The sequence below is a fragment of the Scylla paramamosain genome, unplaced genomic scaffold (genome assembly GCF_035594125.1).
Source record: "Scylla paramamosain isolate STU-SP2022 unplaced genomic scaffold, ASM3559412v1 Contig53, whole genome shotgun sequence".
NCBI classification, from domain to species: Eukaryota; Metazoa; Arthropoda; class Malacostraca; order Decapoda; family Portunidae; genus Scylla; species Scylla paramamosain.
Window position 1 is genome coordinate 567,501 of NW_026973718.1, and position 22,500 is coordinate 590,000.

At 40.9% G+C, this 22,500-nt stretch overlaps 2 protein-coding genes across 4 annotated transcripts in view; one reads left to right on the forward strand and one right to left on the reverse strand.

Annotated features, from left to right (window-relative positions):
- Positions 1–22,500, reverse strand: part of LOC135098279 (uncharacterized) — a 100,534-nt gene that overhangs the window by 63,059 nt on the left and 14,975 nt on the right. For 2 of the 3 annotated variants that reach the window (XR_010266781.1, XM_064000543.1), the window contains exon 2: positions 3,473–3,666. The exons of the other annotated variant lie outside the window; for it this stretch is intronic. Coding sequence is in view for 1 of the 2 variants with exons in the window: in XM_064000543.1 (XP_063856613.1) it covers positions 3,473–3,632 (160 nt within the window). In the remaining variant the exon portion in view is untranslated. The remainder of the gene's footprint in view (positions 1–3,472; positions 3,667–22,500) is intronic. 3 annotated transcript variants of the gene reach the window in all.
- LOC135098288 (uncharacterized) lies at positions 9,755–11,631 on the forward strand. The gene is made up of 2 exons (XM_064000550.1): positions 9,755–9,926; positions 11,012–11,631. The coding sequence occupies exons 1-2, from the start codon at positions 9,755–9,757 to the stop codon at positions 11,629–11,631; spliced, it is 792 nt and encodes a 263-aa protein (XP_063856620.1).

A 22,500-nucleotide genomic window follows, 5' to 3' on the forward strand; every position in this document is an offset into this window, starting at 1 on the left:
CAGCCAGTGGGATGAATGGCTGCGTCAGGGACTGTTCAATCATGGCAGAGTTTTTAATTATGAGTAGTTGAAACCAAAATCGTAACACATATCGCATTCGGCCACACTAACCGCAGCCATCTGCAGGTGAACACTCTCACACTGGTCTGGCGCCACGCACTCCGTCCTACCCAGCAAGATTACACACTGCCTCAGCGTTACATGGCATCGCGGTGCAACGAATGAGAGCTGCATAAGACTCCACTCTTTGAGTCACCACTCTTGTCATGCACACAATGTCACACGCCGACAGAAAGAAGGAGCAAATTGCAGTGGCTTTCTATAATGTTCTCGAAATCGTGGTGCATTATTCCAGTTGGCTGTTCATTATATTTGCTGTTCCTGGGTCGTTGTATTAGAGCTTTGCTGCAGCTTATTTATCTCATAATACTCACTGCTTGAACAACATTCTTCATACAATGCTATGGTATTTGTCAGTGCTAACGGGATCCCTGAGTAAACCAAAGCATGATGATTTAACTAATACAACGTTTGATAATGTATACTTAGGAGGAGGAGAAGGAGGAGGAGAAGGAGGAGGAGGAGGAGGAGGAGGAGGAGGAGGAGGAGGAGGAAGGAAAGAGGTTTAGAGGACCCACTCCCCTCTCACTCTCCCTCTCACTATCACCCTCACTGTCACGTCTCCACTTCTCCTCCTCTCTCACACCTCTTACTTCTCCCCTTGTCTCTCTCTCAGTCATTTTTTTTATCCAAATCCGTGACCCACCCACTCCCCTTTCACTCTCACTCACATCTCCATCTCTCTTCCTCTCTCACACCTCTCTCACTTCTCCCTTTCTCTCTCTCTTTCTTCCGACTTTTTAATCCAAATCTGTCATCTACCCACTCCCCTCTTACTTTCACTCTTATTCTCACATGTCCATCTCTCTCCTTATCCACGGTCTTTGACAAAATGTGTAGATGTAATATATATAAAATTAAATCATAAGCCCTTACCATGTGTTGTTGTCCTACAGCGCGGCCGCTCCTCAGGAAATATGCGGGAATAAACTGGGGCGTCCATCCATACTGTGCTCCAGTTGTCGTTATGACCAGCTCCCTCCTTGAGCCTCTAAGTGATGAGGGCGGGCTGGGGAAATACCTGGTTTCACCCTACCAGGTGAAACCAGGCGGCGAATGCACCAACAGCCGCGCCACGCTCTCCCACGCCCCACCCTACGCCCTCCCACGCGCACTGCACACCTAGTTATTTACTTAATCGATATCACCTCTTACGTTCTTGATTTGATTACTTATTGTCATACCTTTCCCTCTCAATGCACAGAAATGCACTGGCGACGCAATGCTACTTCAATTACATGTATAAACGCAATGGTACACTGTGTACGTGGAGGAATGTGTGCGTTGTGCTGTCAAGTGCTGATGCGTGTGTTGCGTGGGTGGCACACATGAAGCCCGTGCTGGAGTGTGTGGGTGGCAGTAATGGTGATGATTCCCTCTGACCCACAATGCCGCCTGGTGGCCGCCTCATCCTCGAGACACTGGCACCAAGATGCGCCATTTTGAGCTACAGGGAGATGTGCAGCACGTGTCCTGCCCCAGCAAGCCGTGAATGTGCCCCGATGTCCTCACTGTGCTCCCTGAACGAGCCACACGCGACCCACGCAGCCACGTGACCGTCAGTTGCGCAACCCGCATTGGAGGCAGGTTACATGTTTTCCCTTTGCTACAAAAAAAAAGACTAACATGGAAATAACATAAAATACACTCATGAAGTGACGGGAAATCTGTATGCATTGTGAAGATTTTTTTTTCCAGAGAGAGAGAGAGAGAGAGAGAGAGAGTCTTAAGAAAGAAACAACTGAGAACCTGAACCACAAAACATCATTAACCTAACAAATGTGACGGATGAAAGATAAAAGAGTACAATGCAATGTAGCGAAACAATACGAAAACCTTTAAAATTACCCTGGAGTCGAGGCATTAAAGTGGTGGGGAAACTGAGTCAAAAATTACCTCTCGCGGCAACAGTAAGTATTCCAGGTCTACTCTGCCTTTGTTCCGGCCTCGCTCTCCACTTGCACCGCCCGGGTCCAAAAGAGGAGAGATTAACGCAGGGGAAACATGTATTATTTTCTTTTTAGATAAACGCTGCTCAGGGGAGACATTAAAGTGTCTTCCAATGCTGGCACGGTCTTAAGAGTGTTCAAGCAACTCGAGTATCTTTCCTTATCCTCATTTCAGGAAAGAAAAGTAAAAATTAAGTTAAGGCGACCAAAACTTTTATTTTTATTTTACTTGTTATGAGCGATTTCGCCTAAGAGAGAGACAGCACTTGAATTATGGAGCGTTGTGCTGCGTAAATCAAGAACGCCTCGGCCACACAGCTGACCATCGGTGCCTTCTGACAAACAGGGATGCCTTAACTTCATCTACTAGTATATTTAAAAAAATAAATAAATAAAAATATCATATACATTACTATATTATGCATTGATTAGTTTGGGGCCTCAGAAATGTTTGTTGTGTGTCACCTATTTATATTTGCAATGTGTGCACTCCTAGAACACAGCAAGGACAAAAGAAGCAAGATTGGAATACGTTCGTGCACAAAGTTTCCCTTCATATCTTCCTCCCACGCAGAAGCAAGTCAAGGACACAATTGCGCGAGTTTGCTACACTTGCACCCAGTAAAAGTAAGAGAGGAAGATGTGGAAGCTCCAGATCCCATCTATTACAAATCCCGGTAGTAATCACAGCCATATGTCTCCGGCACACGTTTCCGATAACCTGGAGATGAGTGGAGGAGCAAATCACCTCCCAGGCCCCTCGCCCCCTCCCATGTCCCTACTGCCACTGCCATTCACCACGTTGCCATTCGTGCCACGGGTCATCAGGCGTCGCTATGTCACGCCTCGCCGCCTCCTGCCGCTCAACGCACAGGCTTTGAATAAGACGTTGGTGATAAGACGCAAGGGTGTTGCGGAATGCGCCGGTGGTGGTGGGCGCCTGCAGCTTTTGGTATTCAGCTAAATCATCATGTACATCAACACGCAAGGTGAATGACAGGATATTTACCCTGATGGTGATGCTAAAGGTCATCTAATAAAGATTTTTTGCCAGTGATGGTGGAAGCGACAAAGTTTTTGGGAATGAAAGAACACCTCTCCTTACACACACACACACACACACACACACACACACACACACACACACACACACACACACACACACACACACACACACACACACACACACACTTACACATACACATACACACATACGCACACACACACACACACACACACACACACACACATCTCTTGAAAGGCCTCTAATGGTATCATAAACATCCTAATTTGACTGAATACTCCCAGGACATCACCGAGAGATCTTCGGCCAATCAATCAATCAATCAATCAATAAATACATAGAGATAAGAGGAGGAAGGAACTAGTCTTGCTCTCCTTACCGTACACAGTGAGGGTGACGAGGGTGGAGCGGGTGGACGACATTTCAAAGTCCACCCGGCACTTGTAGGTGGCGGGGTCGGAGCCTTGCGCTGGGTCAAGAGTGAGACGCGCCCCGCTCGGGTCAGGCTTCAGGCACATCCGCGTGCTGGGGTCAATCATCTCCTTGCGCTCTTCACCCTCCCGCAGGTCCTGTCTGTCAAAGGCACCAAAGGAAACACTTCACCTCCAGCCACTGCTATACTGCTACACCACGCAAAACACTGGGGCTCTCTCTCTCTCTCTCTCTCTCTCTCTCTCTCTCTCTCTCTCTCTCTCTCTCTCTCTCTCTCTCTCTCTAAAACGTCCCCTGAGAATCGTGGACTATCGCCTGGGAAAATATTTGAGCATCTTTGTTACCGCAATCTTAATTACACTTTAAAAGTTCAAGAAATTTTGAAGAATAAGTGATGTACTTTTTTTTATGCTTAAGAGGATGGTTATGGGTCTACAGTACACACACACAGACACACACACATACACACACAAACATATAAATCGAGATATTTTTTTTCACAATTCGCGAAGATAAAAGAGGATCTGTATTGTAGCTTTACAAAAAATAATAATTCCACGATAAGGTCGCGGGCGTGGGAATGACCGCCTCCCCTCCCACCCATCCATGCACGGCCACACAAATTACAACTCGTCACCAAATTACTCAACTAAACAAGGCGTTTCCTCAACACTTCCTAAACTCATAAACATTTCGGATCGATGTTCTGCTTTTTTTGTGCCATAACTGTTGCCACACCAGCTTTGTGCAGTGCAGTGAGTGGGCGTGGCAGATCTCACACCGCCATGTTCCCTCGCCATCCATCACTCTGGTCGCTCATTACTCAGCTAGACATCGTTTGTGGGGATAAAAATGAGAAAAAGAGCAAGTGAGACTTTGAAATGCAGCATGATAATTAAAACTGTAATCTCAACAGTCCATTGGGAGAGAGAGAGAGAGAGAGAGAGAGAGAGAGAGAGAGAGAGAGAGAGAGAGAGAGAGAGAGAGAGAGAGATACAAGATACAAGATATTTTATTGGCCCCTTAGAAAAACATTTATATACAAATATGTACAATTTTATAGCCTATGGTCCGATAAGCCGAAGCTTTACTACGGACCATCTACTATTTGTAAATTGAGCAGGTACATGTGATGTGGGTCATTGTCTATTAAAATAATATAAATTGTAGAAAATGATAATAATAATAATAATAATAATAATAATAATAATAATAATAATAATAATAATATAAATAATAATAATAATAATAATATAAATAATAATAATAATAATAATATAAATAATATAAATAATAATAATAATAATAATAATAATAATAATAATAATAATAATAATAATAATAATAATATAGATAATAATAATAATGATATAAATAATAATAATAATAATATAAATAATAATAATAATATAAATAATAATAATAATAATAATAATGATATAAATAATAATAATAATAATATAAATAATAATAATAATAATAATAATAATAATAATGATAATAATAATAATAACAATAATAATAATAATAATAATACCATAAAAGTAATATTAATAACAATAATAGTATTAACAATAATACTAACAACATACATTGATATATAGGGTAATAACAAATGAATAAGTGTAGTGCACTGAAATGACTAGACACAAGTTATAGCTGCCATTGCTGGGTGTTATGAAGAAGTGTTGTTTTCAGTTTTTTGTTAAAAGTGTCCTGTTGGGTGATGCCTTTAATATCTTGTAGCAGTGTGTTCCAGAGCCTGCTGCCCCGCACCAGGACACTCTGCTGTGCATGGTCGGTGCGGCACAGCGGCACAGTGGAATACGGAGGTTTTGTCTGTTTCTTGCTATTGGTTGGAGGCCACAGTGTACAGGGAAGGAATTTAGCGATGCATGTACAAATTAAATTGTCTGTAATGTTATGATGTCATGGAGCTTAAGTATTTTGTGTTCAGTGAAGAGAGAAGTGTGATCATAACGGTGACGGTAGAACATAATACGAAGCATTTTCTTGTGTGTGAGAAAGAGACTGTTAATTAAAGTTTTAAATGCTCCACCCCACACAGCACAACAATACAACAAATGTGGATATACCGTTGATATGTAAATCAATTTTATAGATTCAATGGGCAGCTGATTCTTTATTCTATACAATAGACCTGTTATTTTACTAAGTTTGGTTGGATCACCTGAAGATCTGCCACCCCACAGGGATCACCTGAAGATCCGCCACCCCAGATTGTCTCACCTGAAGATCCGCCACCCCAGACTCTCTCACTTGGTTAGGTTAGGTTAGGTTAGGTTAGCCTAACCTAAACTAACCTAACCTAACCTAACCTAACAACATGAACGCATTAAAAAACTGAGTGGATATAAAAAATGCAGAAAAAAGTTTACTTCATTAAAAGTATGGGATCACCTGAAGATCCGCCACCCCAGATTGTCTCACCTGAAGATCTGCCACCCCGAGTGCGGCTGGGGTGGCGGATCTTCAGGTGATCCGTTTGGTTTTCAAAGTATCAATATGAGAGTTCCATTTGAGGGTATTATCAATAGTAATTCCAAGAAATTTCACTTCGCTGAGCTGGCTTATAGGAATATTGTCAATTTTGATAGTTAATAAGGGTGGCTGAGACATCAGTGGTCGATTCATCATACAACTGGTCTTTTTAATATTTAGTGTGAGCTTATTACTTTTTAACCAGTTTGCAACCTTGACCATCTCTTCATTTGTAATTTTTTCCAAATCCTTAATATTTTTATTTTTTGAGTTGTATTGATGTGTCGTCAGCGAAAAGTAAAAAATGCAGTACTTCACTACAGCGTGGTAAATCATTAATGTATACCAAAAATAGTAAGGGTCCTAATATTGAGCCTTGAGGAACACCAGATTTAATTGCTTTATGAGAAGATGACTGATTATTATTTATAGTGAACTGTTGTCTGTGACTAAGGTAACTATTAAACCAATAATTAGCTGTGCCTCTATTTCCATAGTTTTTAAGTTTTTCTAGCAGTATTGGATGAGAAATGGTATCAAAAGCTTTGGTTAAATCACAAAATACTGTAATACTGTAAGACTTTTCGTCCATTGCATCATAAATATATTGACATAACTGTTGCAAGGCCAATTCTGTACTATATTGAGGTCTAAATCCAAACTGTTGGTCTGTTAATATTGAATTTTGAGTGAGATAGTCCATGAGTCTTGAGGCCATTACCTTTTCAAATATTTTGCTAAAAGTTGTTAAGATAGCTATGGGTCTATAGTTTGTATGAAGTAGTTTATCACCTTTTTTAAACAGTGGAACAATTTTGGCCATCTGGAGATGTTTAGGAAAAGTGCCTTCTTCAAAACACTTATTAATTATGCAAGTTAAAAATGGGGATATTATATTACTGCACTTCTTTATTACTTTAACGTCTATATCATCATGGCCGGGAGAAGCTATTTTCAAGTGTTTTATTATATTTTCAATTTCGTTTTGAACGGTTGGCTGAATAAAAAAAGAAAATAGAGTCGGTTCCGGTAAGTAGCGAGTGAATGGCACTGGTGGTGGAGGAATGTTTGTAACAAGGCTGTTTGCAACGCTACTGAAGTAATCATTAAAAGCTTCAGCCACCTCATTGCTCTGGGAAATAGTCTTGCCATGAAATGTTATAGATTTAGGATTTTCCCGAAGACTTACCCATAATACCATTAATCATCTCCCAGGTTTTTTTTTAGTATTTCCTGCATTTTCTTTAAATTTAGACTTATAATAATTATCTTTGGCAATCCTGATTAAAGAGGTTAGTGTATTTCTATATTTTTTTAATATTGCACTGTAAGTTAATGGCCATTTTGCGTAAAGTTTCTGTAGTCTGTTTCTTTGTTTTATAGATTTCCGTAGGCCTTGAGTTATGTAAGGCTTATTACTATACTTATCTTTGATTATGAAGGTTTTAATTGGAAAATGTTTGTTATAGATGCTCGAAAATTTAGTTATGTATACGTCTAAACAGTTACTTACGCAAATGCTAGTCATGGCTGGTATCCAATTATATTCTTGTAGCTCAGCTGTAAAATCATTTATATAATTGTCATTTATCATCCTTTTAGTTATGATTTTATCCGAATACTTGTGAAATGACGGTGCAGAAAACGAGCTAAACACTGGGAAATGATCACTGATTGATGAATAAATCATTCCACTAAAATTATAATTTACATCATTCGTCCATATATGATCTATTAATGTGGCTGACGACTTAGTAACTCTTGTTGCTTTAGTCGTCACTGGAAAATATGAGTATGAGTAAAATAAATCGGATAAGCTTTGTACACAGTCATGCTTAGCTAGTAAGTTTATATTAAAATCACCTAAAATATAACATGGTAATTGTGCCCTACTTATAAGACCAATCAAGAGCTCTGATGATAAAAAGTCACAAATACTTGAATTTGGTACTCTGTAAAGTAAATCTACTACAAACTAATATAAGTATGTGTGTGTGTGTGTGTGTGTGTGTGTGTGTGTGTGTGTGTGTGTGTGTGTGTGTGTACCACTAGTTGCTGCAGATATTGGTAGAGGTGAAGGCATAAGTTAATGTGGATCAAAAATATTTTATGCATATATGCATTTTCAGGCGTTGTTTAGCAGTGCTGTGAAATTTAGGAGCGGCTTGGCAACATATACAATGGTATGGCGTGTGTCGGTTAAACAGACTGGCAACCTCAATTAGTGTAATGTTACTCTCACTCTGGGAGTATGTCATCTATACTGTCTGGGCTCCCTACCATGTGGCTCCTTAGTTCTTTCCAGCTTGGATGTTTTGGATGGCGTTTGCTATATTGCCTTCTCCGTGGGAAGGTTAAACGGAGTGGTGACTTCAGAGATTTGATAGTGGTCGACGACCGGTAGGAGCCTGGATTCATTGTGTTTGTAACCGTAATAGGATAGAAGGAGCTAACCTAGGGAAAGCTGATCCAAGTGTAGTGTGATGTGTGTAGCGTGATAGAAAGTAGAAAAGAACAACTAACAGAACAGAAAGGAAGAAAGAGAGTCAAGAGCGAGCGCGAGACGTGGATGCGTCCCAGACGCATATTCATGTGATCAAAGAGGTACTGTAAAACTTATATAAATAAAAAGTTGATATTCCCCACCCAATTTTCCCCATTTCGTTTTGCTTCTTAAAAGTTTAAATGAGTAGATCATGTAGCAGAGAGATTGTTCTTTCCTGTAGCATAGTTTGCTTCCACCTAGCCTCCCAAATAGAGCCCCTAGAATTTTTGAAACATAAGTGATCAGACAGAGTGAGAGAGCGACGAGTACGTGGCGCGTCCAGCACGCGGGAGGCAGGTCTCTCACTCCCTTTGCCCCTTCCCCCTTCACTCCTGCCACATTTCCTGTGCACGTCTTTCTGGTGGCATGGGTCCCTGCCTTTGCTCAAGACAGTAGCTGGTGATATATCAAAAAGTATATCTGACAAGAGAGTATTTGTGACTAACTCCAGCTGCTCCTGTGACAGAAGGTTGTTCTGTGTATAGTCTTGTCTTGTTGTGTCCGTGTAAATAGTATTTTTGACAGGAGCAGGCTCCTTACTTTATTATTATTTTTTTCTTGGCTAAGTGCAGTCTCTGATTATTTTTCTATCATGTATGTTTGTGTGTCGTGTGCTTGTCAAGTGCTAGTAATGTCCGAACTCGCAGCTGTGTTTGTCTATATATATATATATATATATATATATATATATATATATATATATATATATATATATATATATATATATATATATATATATATATATATATATATATATATATATATATATATATATATATATATATATATATATATATATATATATATATATATATATATATATATATATATATATATATATATATATATATATATATATATATATATATATATATATATATATATATATATATATATATATATATATATATATATATATATATGATTAGACTGTATTCAAGATATAGCCCCTTATATAATGCATATCATCTTGTCCATCTGTAGTTTTCTAATCACTGAAAAGAAAGTAATAAGGAGCTGGCATCAACACCAGAACAACTCACAAGCGTAGATGAGCTAAGAATAACACGGCAGACAGAGCATTGCACTAATATTTAACTTTAAAAAATTTTTGTTTGTCTGAACACACTAGAGCCGCAAATGTTGTTTATGGTGATAGGTGTGGTGTGGTATACGAGCACCATGGCAAGAGATTCTTCCTTCGTGTGGCTTCGGCCGGCAACAGAAATGGAGAACTTACTGGACTGTGCTGCAAGGAAAGGGTTTTACACCACGGTTGTGGGGCTAACAGTTCTGCCTGAGTTGTGCCTCTCAGTAACCACCACATCAAGGAAACGCTTCATCATATGTTCAGGTTAGACATTTGCCTCATTTCGGTAAGTACCACCTGGCAACTGTCATCAATAAAAAACTTGAAAAATTACACCAGGCAATTGAACCTGCAACAGAATGTTTAGTTCAGGGTTCGCAACACAGAAAACTTATGTCTCTAAACATTGGCTTCACTACTTCAGTCTGCGTAAATAAAAACATATTTTACAATATTAGGTGAAAACAGTCGTATTTATTGATCTTCAAACGCCAAGGCATGCATAATTTTTTTTTTTCACTTTTTTTGAGTGCTTTATAACTATTTAAGAAACTCCTTTACACAGGAAGGTACCGGTCCTGAGGATGTGCTTCCGGAGGCGTGAGGAAACTTTATGGGCATGTGACATGAACCGGGAGGAACTTGATTTCCAGGTGCAGTGATTCTGACACATCCTTACTTGCACATAGAGATGTATCTTTATTTGTCAGTAGGTAGAGGAGCTATGGACTAAAGCTACGGGCCTGAAAGAAGTGTATAGGTAATAAAATGAGAACACGTAGTTTAGGCACAGCTGCATGCAACAAAAAAATAATAAAAAAGTTCCCAATGAAATGCTGTTTCCTTAATAGGGTCTGAAGCGGTAGTCAAAATTTGAAGGATAGGTGTCTTGAAACCTTCCTCTTGAAGGAATTCAAGTCATATGAAGGTGGAAATATAGAAACATTAAGGGAGTTCCAGAGTTTACCAGAGAAAAGGATGAATGACTGAGAATACTGGTTAACTCTTGCATTAGAGAGGTGGACAGAATAGGGGTGAGAGAAAAAAAAAAAGTCTTGTGCAGCGAGGCCGTGGCAGGAGGGGAGGCATGCAGTTAGCAAGAGTAGAAGAGCAGTTAGCCTGAAAATAGCGGTAGAAGATAGCTAGAGATGCAACATTGCGCCAATGAGAAAGAGGTTGAAGATAGTCAGTTATGTTATGTTATGCCTTGGCTGCTGATGCCACGCATCATTTCCTTTCCTCAGGTAACAGACACGCAGGAGCTAGCTCAGGCTGTGGAGACGTTAATGCAGTACCACTTTCCTACTACCGAAGGTCCTTTTGTGGTGTGCACGTCTCCTTCCTGCCAGTGACCCTGGCTGCCACTTTTCCCTACACCCGCACATTACTGCTGGCCAATCACCACGGCATCGCCGATGGTACCTCAAACATGTACATTGTGAACGCATTCCTCAACGTGTTGGACGACATGCTCTCCGATAAGGCCGTCGACGACGCAGTTCAGCTGGGCAGGATTGATGCTGGAGAGGAAACCAACGGTATAATTACAACCCGGATGATGGAACTGATGGAGGACGAAGACCAGTACCAGCAGCTACGAGAGAATATGAAAAAGTCAAAACAAGATGAAAAATTAATCCCACGTGCTTATCCGATGGCGGAAGATCCTGCTTTTAAGAGTCAGAGAGTCCTGCGTGACCTGGACAAGGAGACCACCCAAACCTTCATCAGGAAGTGCAAAGAAGAGCAAATTACGTTGAACAGTGGACTACTGGCGGTGTTCAACACAAGTCTCGTTGACTTCGTGTTGGAAGGAGGCCTAGAACAAGACTTTTACAGAATCCAAGAGCTTCATGCTGTTAACATGAGACGTTATTGGTCAAGTAACACATCGGGAGCACTGGGTGCTCACAGAATGATGATGAAGAACGTTGTCTCGACGCCTCTTAATTGGAAGGACCACTTTTGAGACTATGCCAGAAGCATCCATAAAAATATAACTAAAAGTTTTCAAGAAAAGTATGCAGTGACGTGTGAATTATTATTGTTGGGTGGAGGAAATGTAGAAAATATTTTTGCAGAACGATCATCACCACAGTATGACTATGCTACATCCAACATGGGTAACATAGACCATATCATCCTGTCAGAAAGGCATAAGGTAAGGCTCCAGCATCTTTTCGTGGTTACCTCATGCTTTACTGAACCTATGGGACACGTTTCACACCCTGCGCGGACGCCTCATATACAGCTTTGTTTACGCCAACGACGTTCTCACTCGGGATAAAGCTCAGAAATTTGTGGATAAGACCTTTGAGAACCTGGTGACAGTGCTGAACATGTAAGCAGAGCAGTACACTGCTGATAGAAAACAAATATGGTGATTTACTATCTCAGAAATCATTAGTATAGCTTGACAGTTGTCATACTCAGAAGACAAGCCACAAGGTGATATGACAAAAGTATTTAACTTATTAATGAAATACCATATAAATGACAAAATATTCAGATCAGTATATAAATTAAAAGATAACATAACAGCTTACTACAGCATAGTGTATCCATATTTACAATAATGTAGCCATGTTTGGTGATCCACCATGAAAACATTTATAGTTATTACTCTTACTAAAAAAAAAAAAAAAAAAATTGTGTGTTATATCTGAAGTACCCCTTAAGAAGGACACATGCGCTATTTGTCCAACACACTATACTGTTAATTCAATTTCATATCAACTAAAATTGGTCAGTTGGTATCTGCATCTCTTATTACTTTAGATAAAATTTCAATTTTTCAAAGATTTCTTTCTTGACATTTAAGATCTCAAGAATACTTACATCCACCTTGGCTGCCTTCAGAAGTTCAGAAAACGTTGGTCACATGTTCATCTTGTATTTTCTGCTTGAAGAAATTAAATCCAGGGAGGGAAGAATGATTGTCCTTCCTCCACGTTAAGGGCGGAGTGTCTCGCCCAAGGTTTCTCTTCCTCCTCTCGAATCCTCGAGCAGAAAGGACTCAGGCTGCTGACTCGTCATGATACAGGATCACCGCGTCGAGGCAACGCCTCGAGTGCCCTCGTCACCACCTCCTCCCTCTTTGGTAGGGGGAACTCTGCAGGAGCTGAGGCAATCGTGAGGCCAACAGACACCAGGCGGCAGACAGCTCTCACCACCTGCCACGACACCTTCGTTCAGCTGTTCTCCTCTACCGCTCCGGAAGGCTTTGGTAAAGATTGTGGCTGATCTCACCTGCCCTCAGTACCTGGCACTCATCTGCCGTTGGCCCCAACTCGTTCCTGGTTCAACCCATGCCGGCCGAGACGAGATTCCTACGGCTGCAGGGACGCCGGCCTCCAAGGACTCCCCCAAGACTCTTGGTGATATTGCCGGATATCTCTGTTATTGTTGGGTTGTGTTTTTGTTTTTTGTTAATTATTATTGTGGAGTTCCGTTCTCCCTCGTTTTCTTTACGTCCCAATCTAAGAAGGAGTGTTGACGGGAAGAGTAGCCATCCCGGCCCTGACAGTGTATATCAATAATGATAATTCTCTGTCCCTACATAATTCTAACTATATTACTGTTACGCAGGGCTTTTGCATAGGCTGCCCGTGTTCATAGCAATGAGAGGATGGAGTTTGGGGGAGAGAATGGGATTTAAGAAGGATGTATGGTTTTTCTTTTGCTTGATATCATTATTTTATTTTGTCTTATTTATTTTGGGGTTATATGTATTTTCGTATCTCTGGGTTACTAAAACATTTAATTTGGCTTTTGCAGTCATAATTTGTGTTGTATACTCTGGGTTGGGCAACATGAATCATGCAGGGAGGAGGACTGAAAATTTAACCTTGTCACCTGAGTTGGTAAGGCTAATGCGCCTTAGGGAAATCTATACTGGTAGAGTTTCTGGTCTGGTTCGCGCACACTACCAGGTTAAGGTGTCTCCTGAGTCGCTAAGGGATTACCGGTGTGGCAGAATGAAATGTCCAGAGTGTCCAGAGTGTTCGCTGCCAAACGTGCGTGACATCACCCACTTGCATACCGCCGGCGCCCAATGCATATTTCCGAAGTCTAGAAGAGTAGTTGCCAATATCTCGTGAACATGGTGGACTGGCTTAGGCAAGGTGAGGTTAGGATTAGGTTGGGTTAGGTTTAGACTCTCATGAATAGATGAGTCTTTTAATTCGCTTCAATTCGATACAATGGTAATGATATATAACTAAGTATTTTTAACAATAGTATATTAAGAAAAGGGAAATTTTAACTAGCTAGAACCAACTGATATGGAACGTCAGCCACATCTTTTTAAAATTTCCCTTATAGCTTCCTAATTTTTTCGTTACTTAGTGATCTTTTAACACCTTAATAATCGTGCTACACTATAATTAGCATTGACATAACTTTTAGAATAATGTATAATTGTAAAATAGAACTTCAGACGCGACATCCACCTGAGTGATACAAAATATCATATTTTACCATATTGTTACGTATATATGTAGCAGCCCTACAGGCGAACACACAACGATGCTGTGTGTATGAGGTAGCCTCATCTGAGTACATATGTGACTATATATGAGTACATGTGTGAGTACATGTGCGGTGATCTAGGTAGCAGCATTGTGTTGCTCGTTGTTCAGAGGCTGGCGCCGTTAGCGCTAATGGAAAGCATTGACATAAGCCTGTCGGTTGACCTCTGAGGCCCTGTGGTCACGAGAGTGATAGTGTGTATGTGTGTGAGGGTTAGCTAACCCCGGAATAATTGTTATACGAGTACAGTACAGTTTAGTTGTAGTTCTGTGAGTGCATGCATAATATAAGTAGTAATTATCCTTACCAGCATTGATAATCTGCATGACTTGCACTTATATTTTGCAAGCTAGAATAGGTGTAGTTAAATGTCACCTGGCAGAGGTGATGACACGGAAGGCAATGTATGAGGCACTCTGTGGCACTGAGGGACAGAGAGAGAGAGGGTATCGAGACCGCATCATGACAAGACGTGCGAGTGGAGTTTGCGTGTGACTGACTGTGACGGTAAGAGTGCCTGCCACCCTTGTACCTGCCTGTGTGGCCTGACTGTATTTTACGGTTACTTTGTGTACTGTTGTGCAATATATGGACACAAGGAGAAGCGTGTTTTCTTCTCCTCGCCCTGTGTGACTGTTCTCACTGAGAGTAATAAGTGAGTCAAAGCCTGCAGCCGTTCCCAGCCGCCCAGATAAAGTTCTTCCTGACAAATGCGCCCCGAATCCTGCAACGCTGTGAAGTGTCCCTTGCCTGCTGGTGGGGGTACATTTCAATATTAAACAATATCGCCCATGTCACGATCCCGGTTTTCTTTCCAAGAACGTGGACGGTACACTGATCGCAGAAAGTTTTAAGTGTCTGGATTTTTAATGGCCTCAAAATACCTGCCTGAACTATCCGAAATCATCAGCTATTAAACACTTTCATAAAACTCTTATCTTGCACAGCACGCCAGGAATCACCTCAATGCCAGATCAGTGTTGGATTAGAAAACACAATCATTCTATATAATAACAGAATATGTTAATAATAACGTTAACTTACAAATAAATTGAGGTAATATACATTAAAAGAAATTAGGGAAAAAATTTCTTCCATAGACCAACACAGGGTAATTCCCACACTCAGTCACTATAGTTCCCCCTTACTCAGGGTCTTATATCGCCTCCCTTGTTGCTTAAAGGTGATTTACATCAATATATGACATTCCCTTTATTTCACAAAGCACTACAACCCTTGTACTGCTTCACAGGCAGGTGGAATATTTTCCCCAGGTGCAGGAATTTTCCCAGATGCTGTCATCGCATCCCCAAACAACAATTCCCGTCTTTTACTTCCTCAAACCTCACAAGACATCACCACCACCGCCACAATTCACCTATAACACCATAACACCATCCCCAAAGACACCAATAACGCCACAAAACCACCACAACCCCAACCACAAAATGGCTGTCTCTCACCCTGACGCTACCCCCTCAGCGTTACATCACCGACACAACTCGCCAAACAAATTTAAGCAAACGAGAGTTCTTGGTACCACAAAAGACTCACCAACTTCATCTTAGAAGTCAGGATTATACCACCATATCGTCAATACCTCTACACACCTGCTCAATCACTACAACACCACCCAAATTTATCCTGTGAGAACGCTACCCTTCTTATCCCTCTGGGCCTCTATGCATCCTGAATTTTGCTGATTCAGATACGAGAGGTAGACATGTATCGTCCCTGGCCTCAACACATTTCATCTCAAATACACCTTTTTCTTACATATACATACATATAAAGAACTTAGATTATGAAAAGAATAATACCACTATGAAAAGAATAATACCACATTATATCAAATGAGAAAATAAGCCTTATAATTTAAATATAAATATAATATAAAAAAACGTGTTCCTTTTAACTTAATCATTCATTCCTTTCTCTGGTAAACTCTGAAACTCCCTGCCTGCTTCTGTATTTCCACCTTCCTATGACTTGAATTCCTTCAAGAAGGAGGTTTCAAGACAATTATTCATCAATTTTTGACCACTGCTTTGACCCTTTTATGGGACTGGCATTTCAATGGGCTTTTTTTTTTTTTTTGCCCTTGGCCAGTGTCCTTCCTACATAAGAAAAAAAAAAAAAATTGTAAACTTGGCAAATAACATGACACCCACTTCCATACTTCACCTTCTCCGACGCTTTGATAGACTTCACTGCATCCTGCTCCACGAATGAGTGTCTGTACGATAAGATGGGCGCCCGGACTGTCCAGACATTTCATCCTGCTACAGCGACCCATAGCGACATGGGGAGCGCAAAGGAACGGCAGAGCCCCATAGATAGTGGACAGGAGGTGCACAGAATGGAGGGACCTGCAGTCTGCTACCCCCATACCGTGACGCAACGCAGCGCGGAGCACTCAGCCGGCGGGGAGGAGGTACCACGACGATGGAGGCCAGTTGGAGGTTAAGGGAAGGGTGGTGGCTCTTCTACCACATACCCTCCCCTTATGGATATGCTGCAATACTTTGTTACATATGTACGTTTTCAGCTTTCAGCAACTCTGTGGGTCATGTATGTGCTTGTATTAGTAACATGTCAGCCAGTGTTTCTTTGGGGAACTCTTAAATATTCACTTAACGTTTTGAGGTCAGCCTGTCACATAAGGGAAAATCCTACAATGAAATACGAGTACTATCCTAGCCAGCAAGTGAAGAAATTGACTGACTTTGAGTAAGTATAAGTATGTAAGTAAGTATAATTTTGTTAATCCACAAATAACGGAAATTAAGATACTCGCAGTCGAATAAATAGCAACAATTATTGTTCCTTCTCAATCCTCCAACTACCATTGGGCCTCCTTTGCTGCTTCATTCAATGGATATGGTAACCACCATCACTGCGTTTTGCCTGCTGTTCTGAGCGTCAGGATAGGAGGAAGAGAATGTGGAATGTAATGTTGTGTGTGTGTGTGTAAATTTCTGCTCATATCAGACATAATATCAATGTGTTATTGGTTTGTGTTGTGAATTCCATATAAATTAAGGGGTAATTAAGATTAATCTAGTACAAACTAAATATTATTTATTAATATAAGTAAAATGGAAAGTAATGTGAATGGATCACGAATACTCTTGATGAATGATGTATCAAGGAGGCCAGGAGAAATAACAACATAAGAAATAAGGGAAGCTGCAAGAAGCGACCAGGCTTACACGTGGCAGTCCCTGTATGAAAAATACCTACCTATTTCCATCTATTATCCCCATCCATAAACCTGTCTAATCTTCTCTTAAAGCTCTCTAATGTCCTAGCACTAACAACATGATTACTGAGTCCGTTCCACTCATCTACCACTCTATTTAAGAACCAATTTCTTCCTATCTCCTTCCTAAACTTAAATTTTTCAAGCTTGAGCCCGTAATTTCTTGTTCTACCCTGGTTGCTGATCCTAAAAATTTTGCTTGCATCCCCCTTGTTATAACCCTTATACCACTTAAAGACTTCTATCAGGTCCCCTCTTAACCTACGTCTCTCTAAAGAATGTAAATTTAACAACTTCAATCTCGCCTCGTAAGGAATACTCCTCTTCCCCTGTATCCTTTCAGTATTTCTCCTCTGTACTGATCCTAATAGACCTATATCTTTCCTGTAATGTGGGGACCAGAACTGCACAGCGTAGTCTAGATGAGGTCTCACCAGCGCCAAGTATAACTTTAATATTACTTCCGGCCTTCTATTTTTAACACTCCTAAAAATGAATCCTAGTACCCTATTTGCCCTGTTTCTGTCCTCTATGTATTGTTTTCCTAGACGGAGTTCAGAGCTAACTATAACTTCTAAATCTTTGTCGTACCCTGTAACTACCAGAGTTTGGTTGTTTAATGTGTACCTACTGTGTGGATTTCCTCTACCTACGCTATGTACTTTGCATTTATTGATATTAAATTGCATTTGCCATCTGTCCGTCCATTCATTCATCCTATCTAAATCTGCTTGCAAGGCGATGGTATCTGATTCTGACCTATTTAATCTACCTATCTTTCCTGGTGCTAAAACTTTTTTGCCTATCTATCTCCTGTTCCACTATCTCCCTAGTTATGGAAATATCTGTCAGCTTCTCATTCTCCTCTGCTCTAGACACCTGTATACTATCTGGCATATCCTACATGTTTTCCTGGGTGAAGACAGTTAAAAAAATACTCATTGAGAATTTTACTAATCTCCTCCCTAGAACTAACCAGCTCCCTATCTGCTGCCTTTAATGGCAGCAGACTGCCTCCTCGGAGGAGGAGGCAGTAGACCTAGTGAGGTCTATGGCACTGTTCAGGGGGTGCTGTGAACTTATCATTAAACCCAGCTGTGACCTCACTGAACGTTTCCCTCTGTGTCTCACAACACAAGGAGGCAGTCACAGCCTGCCCTCTAAAGACAACTCTCTTCCTCCACACAAAACTACAAGCACCTAATAACACACACACCCTTTACTCAAAAATTTCAAAATCATCATGGCGACTCCTACACCAGCCTCGGAGTCCCCATCTGGGGAGGGGACCATAAATGTCCCCAGGTCGGACTGCCTTTCTGTTGACGACCCTATGTGTCTTGACACCCCCCTCAACTTATTCTTCATTAACTTCTGCAACATTCGCGGTCTAAGATCTAATTTTCAATCTGTAGAACACCACCTCTCCTCTTCTAAACCTCATTTTCTTTTCCTCACTGAAACTCGGGTGTCTGAGGCAACTGACAGTAGCCCCTTTTCTGTTCCCTCCTACTTTCTCTATCCCCATTTTTTATCCAAAGCTGGATGCTGCGTTTATGTGCGCAATGACTTAACCTGCTCTCGTGTTAACGCTCTTGAATCTTCCGAGTTTTCCACCATCTGGCTACGACTACAGAGTCACTCTCAAACTAAATTTATCTGTGCTGTATACCTTTCACCTAACTCCTCTGACTATAAGAATTTCTTTGACTACTTAACTTCCAAAGTGGAGCACATTCTGACCCTCTTCCCTTTTGCAGAGATCTCCATTCTTGGAGACTTCAATGTTCACCACCAGCTTTGGCTTTCCTCTCCCTTTACTGACCATCCTTATGAACTAGCCTTCAACTTTGCAATCTTCCACGACCTAGAGCAATTGGTGCAACACCCTACTCGTATTCCTGACCGTCTTGGAGATACGCCCAACATTCTTGACCTTTTCCTGACCTCTAATCCTTCTGCTTATGCTGTCATCCTTTCATCTATCTCCGTTGGGCTCCTCCAATCACAATCTCATATCTGTATCTTGTCCTATCGCTCCAATCCTTCCTCAGGATCCCCCTAAGCGAAGGTGCCTCTGGCGTTTTGCCTCTGCTAGTTGGGAGGAAATGAGGAGGTATTTTGCTGATTTTTCTTGGAATGACTACTGCTTCCGTGTCAGAGACCCGTCTTTGTGTGCTGAGCGCATAACAGAGGTGATAGTGTCTGGCATGGAGGCGTACATTCCTCACTCTTTTTCTCGTCCTAAAGCTTGGTTTAACTCAGCTCGTGCTATACATGAGAGATGGGCCACAGAAGGTACTTAAGCCTTCCATCACCAGAATCTCATGCACTTTCTATTTCTGCCCGGAACCATGCCAAGTCTGTTCTCCAACGAACCAAAAACTCCTTCATTAACAGAAAGTGTCAAAACCTTTCAAGATCTAACTCCCCTCGTGACTTCTGGCATCTAGTCAAAAATATTTCCAATAACTTTGCTTCTTCTTCTTTCCCTCCTTTATTTCAACCAGATGGCACCACTGCTATCACATCTATTTCTAAAGCTGAACTCTTTGCTCAAACCTTTGCAAAAAATTCTACCTTGGACGATTCTGGGCTTGTTCCTCCCTCTCCTCCACCCTCTGACTACTTCATGCTACCTATTAAAATTCTTCGCAATGATGTTTTACATGCTCTTGTTGGCCTAAACCCTCGGAAGGCTTATAGACCTGATGGGGTCCCTCCTATTGTTCTCCGAAACTGTACCTCCGTACTTGCACCTTGCCTAGTCAAACTCTTTCACCTCTGTCTTTCAACATCTACCTTTCCTTCTTGCTGAAAGTTTGCCTACATTCAGCCTGTTCCTAAAAAGGGTGACCGTTCTAATCCCTCAAACTACCGTCCTATTGCTTTAATTTCCTGCCTATCTAAAGTTTTTGAATCTATCCTCAACAGGAAGATTCTTAAACATCTATCACTTCCCAACCTTCTATCTGATCGCCAGTATGGGTTCCGTCAAGGCCGCTCTACTGGTGATCTTCTGGCTTTCCTTACTGGATCTTGGTCATCCTCTTTTAGAGATTTTGGTGAAACTTTTGCTGTTGCCTTGGATATATCAAAAGCTTTTGACAGAGTCTGGCACAAAGCTTTGATTTCCAAACTACCCTCCTACGGCTTCTATTTTTCTCTCTGTAACCTCATCCCAAATTTCCTTTCTGACTGTTCTATTGCTGCTGTGGTAGACGGTCACTGTTCTTCTCCTAAATCTATTAACAGTGATGTTCCTCAGACTTCTGTCCTGTCACCCACTCTCTTCTTACTATTCATTAATGATCTTCTAAACCAAACATCTTGTCCTATCCACTCCTACGTTGATGATACCACCCTGCACTTTTCCACGTCTTTTCATAGACGTCCAACCCTTCAGGAGGTAAACATTTCACGCAGGGAAGCCACAGAACGCTTGACTTCTGGTCTTTCTAAAATTTCTGATTGGGACAGAGCAAACTTTAATGCCTGAAAAACTCTATTCGTCCATCTATCAACTCGACACAATCTTCCAGACAACTATCCCCTCTTCTTCAATGACACTCAATTGTTCCCCTCTTCTACACTGGACATCCTCGGTCTGTCCTTTACTTATAATCTGAACTGGAAACTTCACATCTCATATCTAGTTAAGACAGCTTCTATGAATTTGGACGTTATGAGACATCTCCGCTAGTTTTTCTCACCCCTTCAGCTGATAACTCTGTACAAGGGCCTTATCCGTCCATGTATGGAGTATGCTTCACATGTCTGGGGGGGTTTCACTCATACCGCTCTTCTAGACAGGGTGGAATGAAAAGCTGTTAATAGATTAAAAAAAAAAAAAAAAAGGTTAAAAACTGTTAATAGATTTAGGAGAAGAACTGACCGTCTACCAAAACAGCAATAGAACGGTCAGAAAGGAAACGAGATGAAGTTACAGAGGGAAGGATAGAAGCCGTAGGAGGGTAGTTTGGAAATCAAAGTTTTGTGCCGGACTCTATCAAAAGCCAGTGTTACTCTGAGGTTGTTATTGTGCCAATAGAACATAAAAATATCATAGAACTGAGGCCAGGGAAAGTGATCCAAAGCACATGTGACCAGATAAGCAGGTCCTTTAATAGAGCTTTAAGAATCACTTCCTAAGCTTCAGTTCCTTCCTTTATAAAAGACATCAGGCGAGAGAATGTGTACACTGGTACCGGACAAGCAGAGGACACATGTCTCACCACATTAAACAGTTCATAAGACGAAAGCAAGGGGAGGAGAATTTGTGTATATTTAGGACAAATCATTAAATTAGTTTCTAACTTGAAACAAATCTATACACCCCCTGAGTTCAGTTGAACCGTAGGTGCATGGCGAAACAAGCCAGAGGAACAGGTGAAGTAACAGGCAACTACTCAAATAACCAGCAAATAAGAACAACCTAAAATTAAATCCACAAATATGTCTATCAAAATGTTAAGAAAATCATTGGCATCAAATCAAGGTTGGTTAGCAAGAACTGTTAAGGAACATAATGAGCAGTACACAAGTAACCTTAGTTAATTATAAAGGGTAAAAGAATCTTTAAGGGAAAAAAATAAAGTTTGTCAGACTACTTTCAACCAATTAGAAAATACACTGTTAAGCAAAGAAGACTCTGAAGGCTATGAACAAGTTGCTTCAGACTACAAAGAACTAGAAATAAATTATAGTGAACAGTTAACTAAATCTGAAAATCAAATAGAACTAATGAAAAATAACTTAAATCAACAGCACCTTTCTACTTCCACAATAGAAGCCGGATAAAGCGGATTGACATCTATTCACAGAACTCGGCACCCGTGCCCTCTTAATGGAGGAGATAAGAAACTGTGATGAGGCTGCAACGTATTTCACTGATGTCTTGTAATCTGCTGCTCTTAAATCCGTCCCAAAAACCTCTGGACAGTTTTCTAAACGTTCTGTTCTCTTCTGGAATACAAATTGTACAGCCGCCATTCGAGAAAAGCGTGCTGCCTTTTCTCGCCTTCGATCTTCATTGCTTGGAAGCTT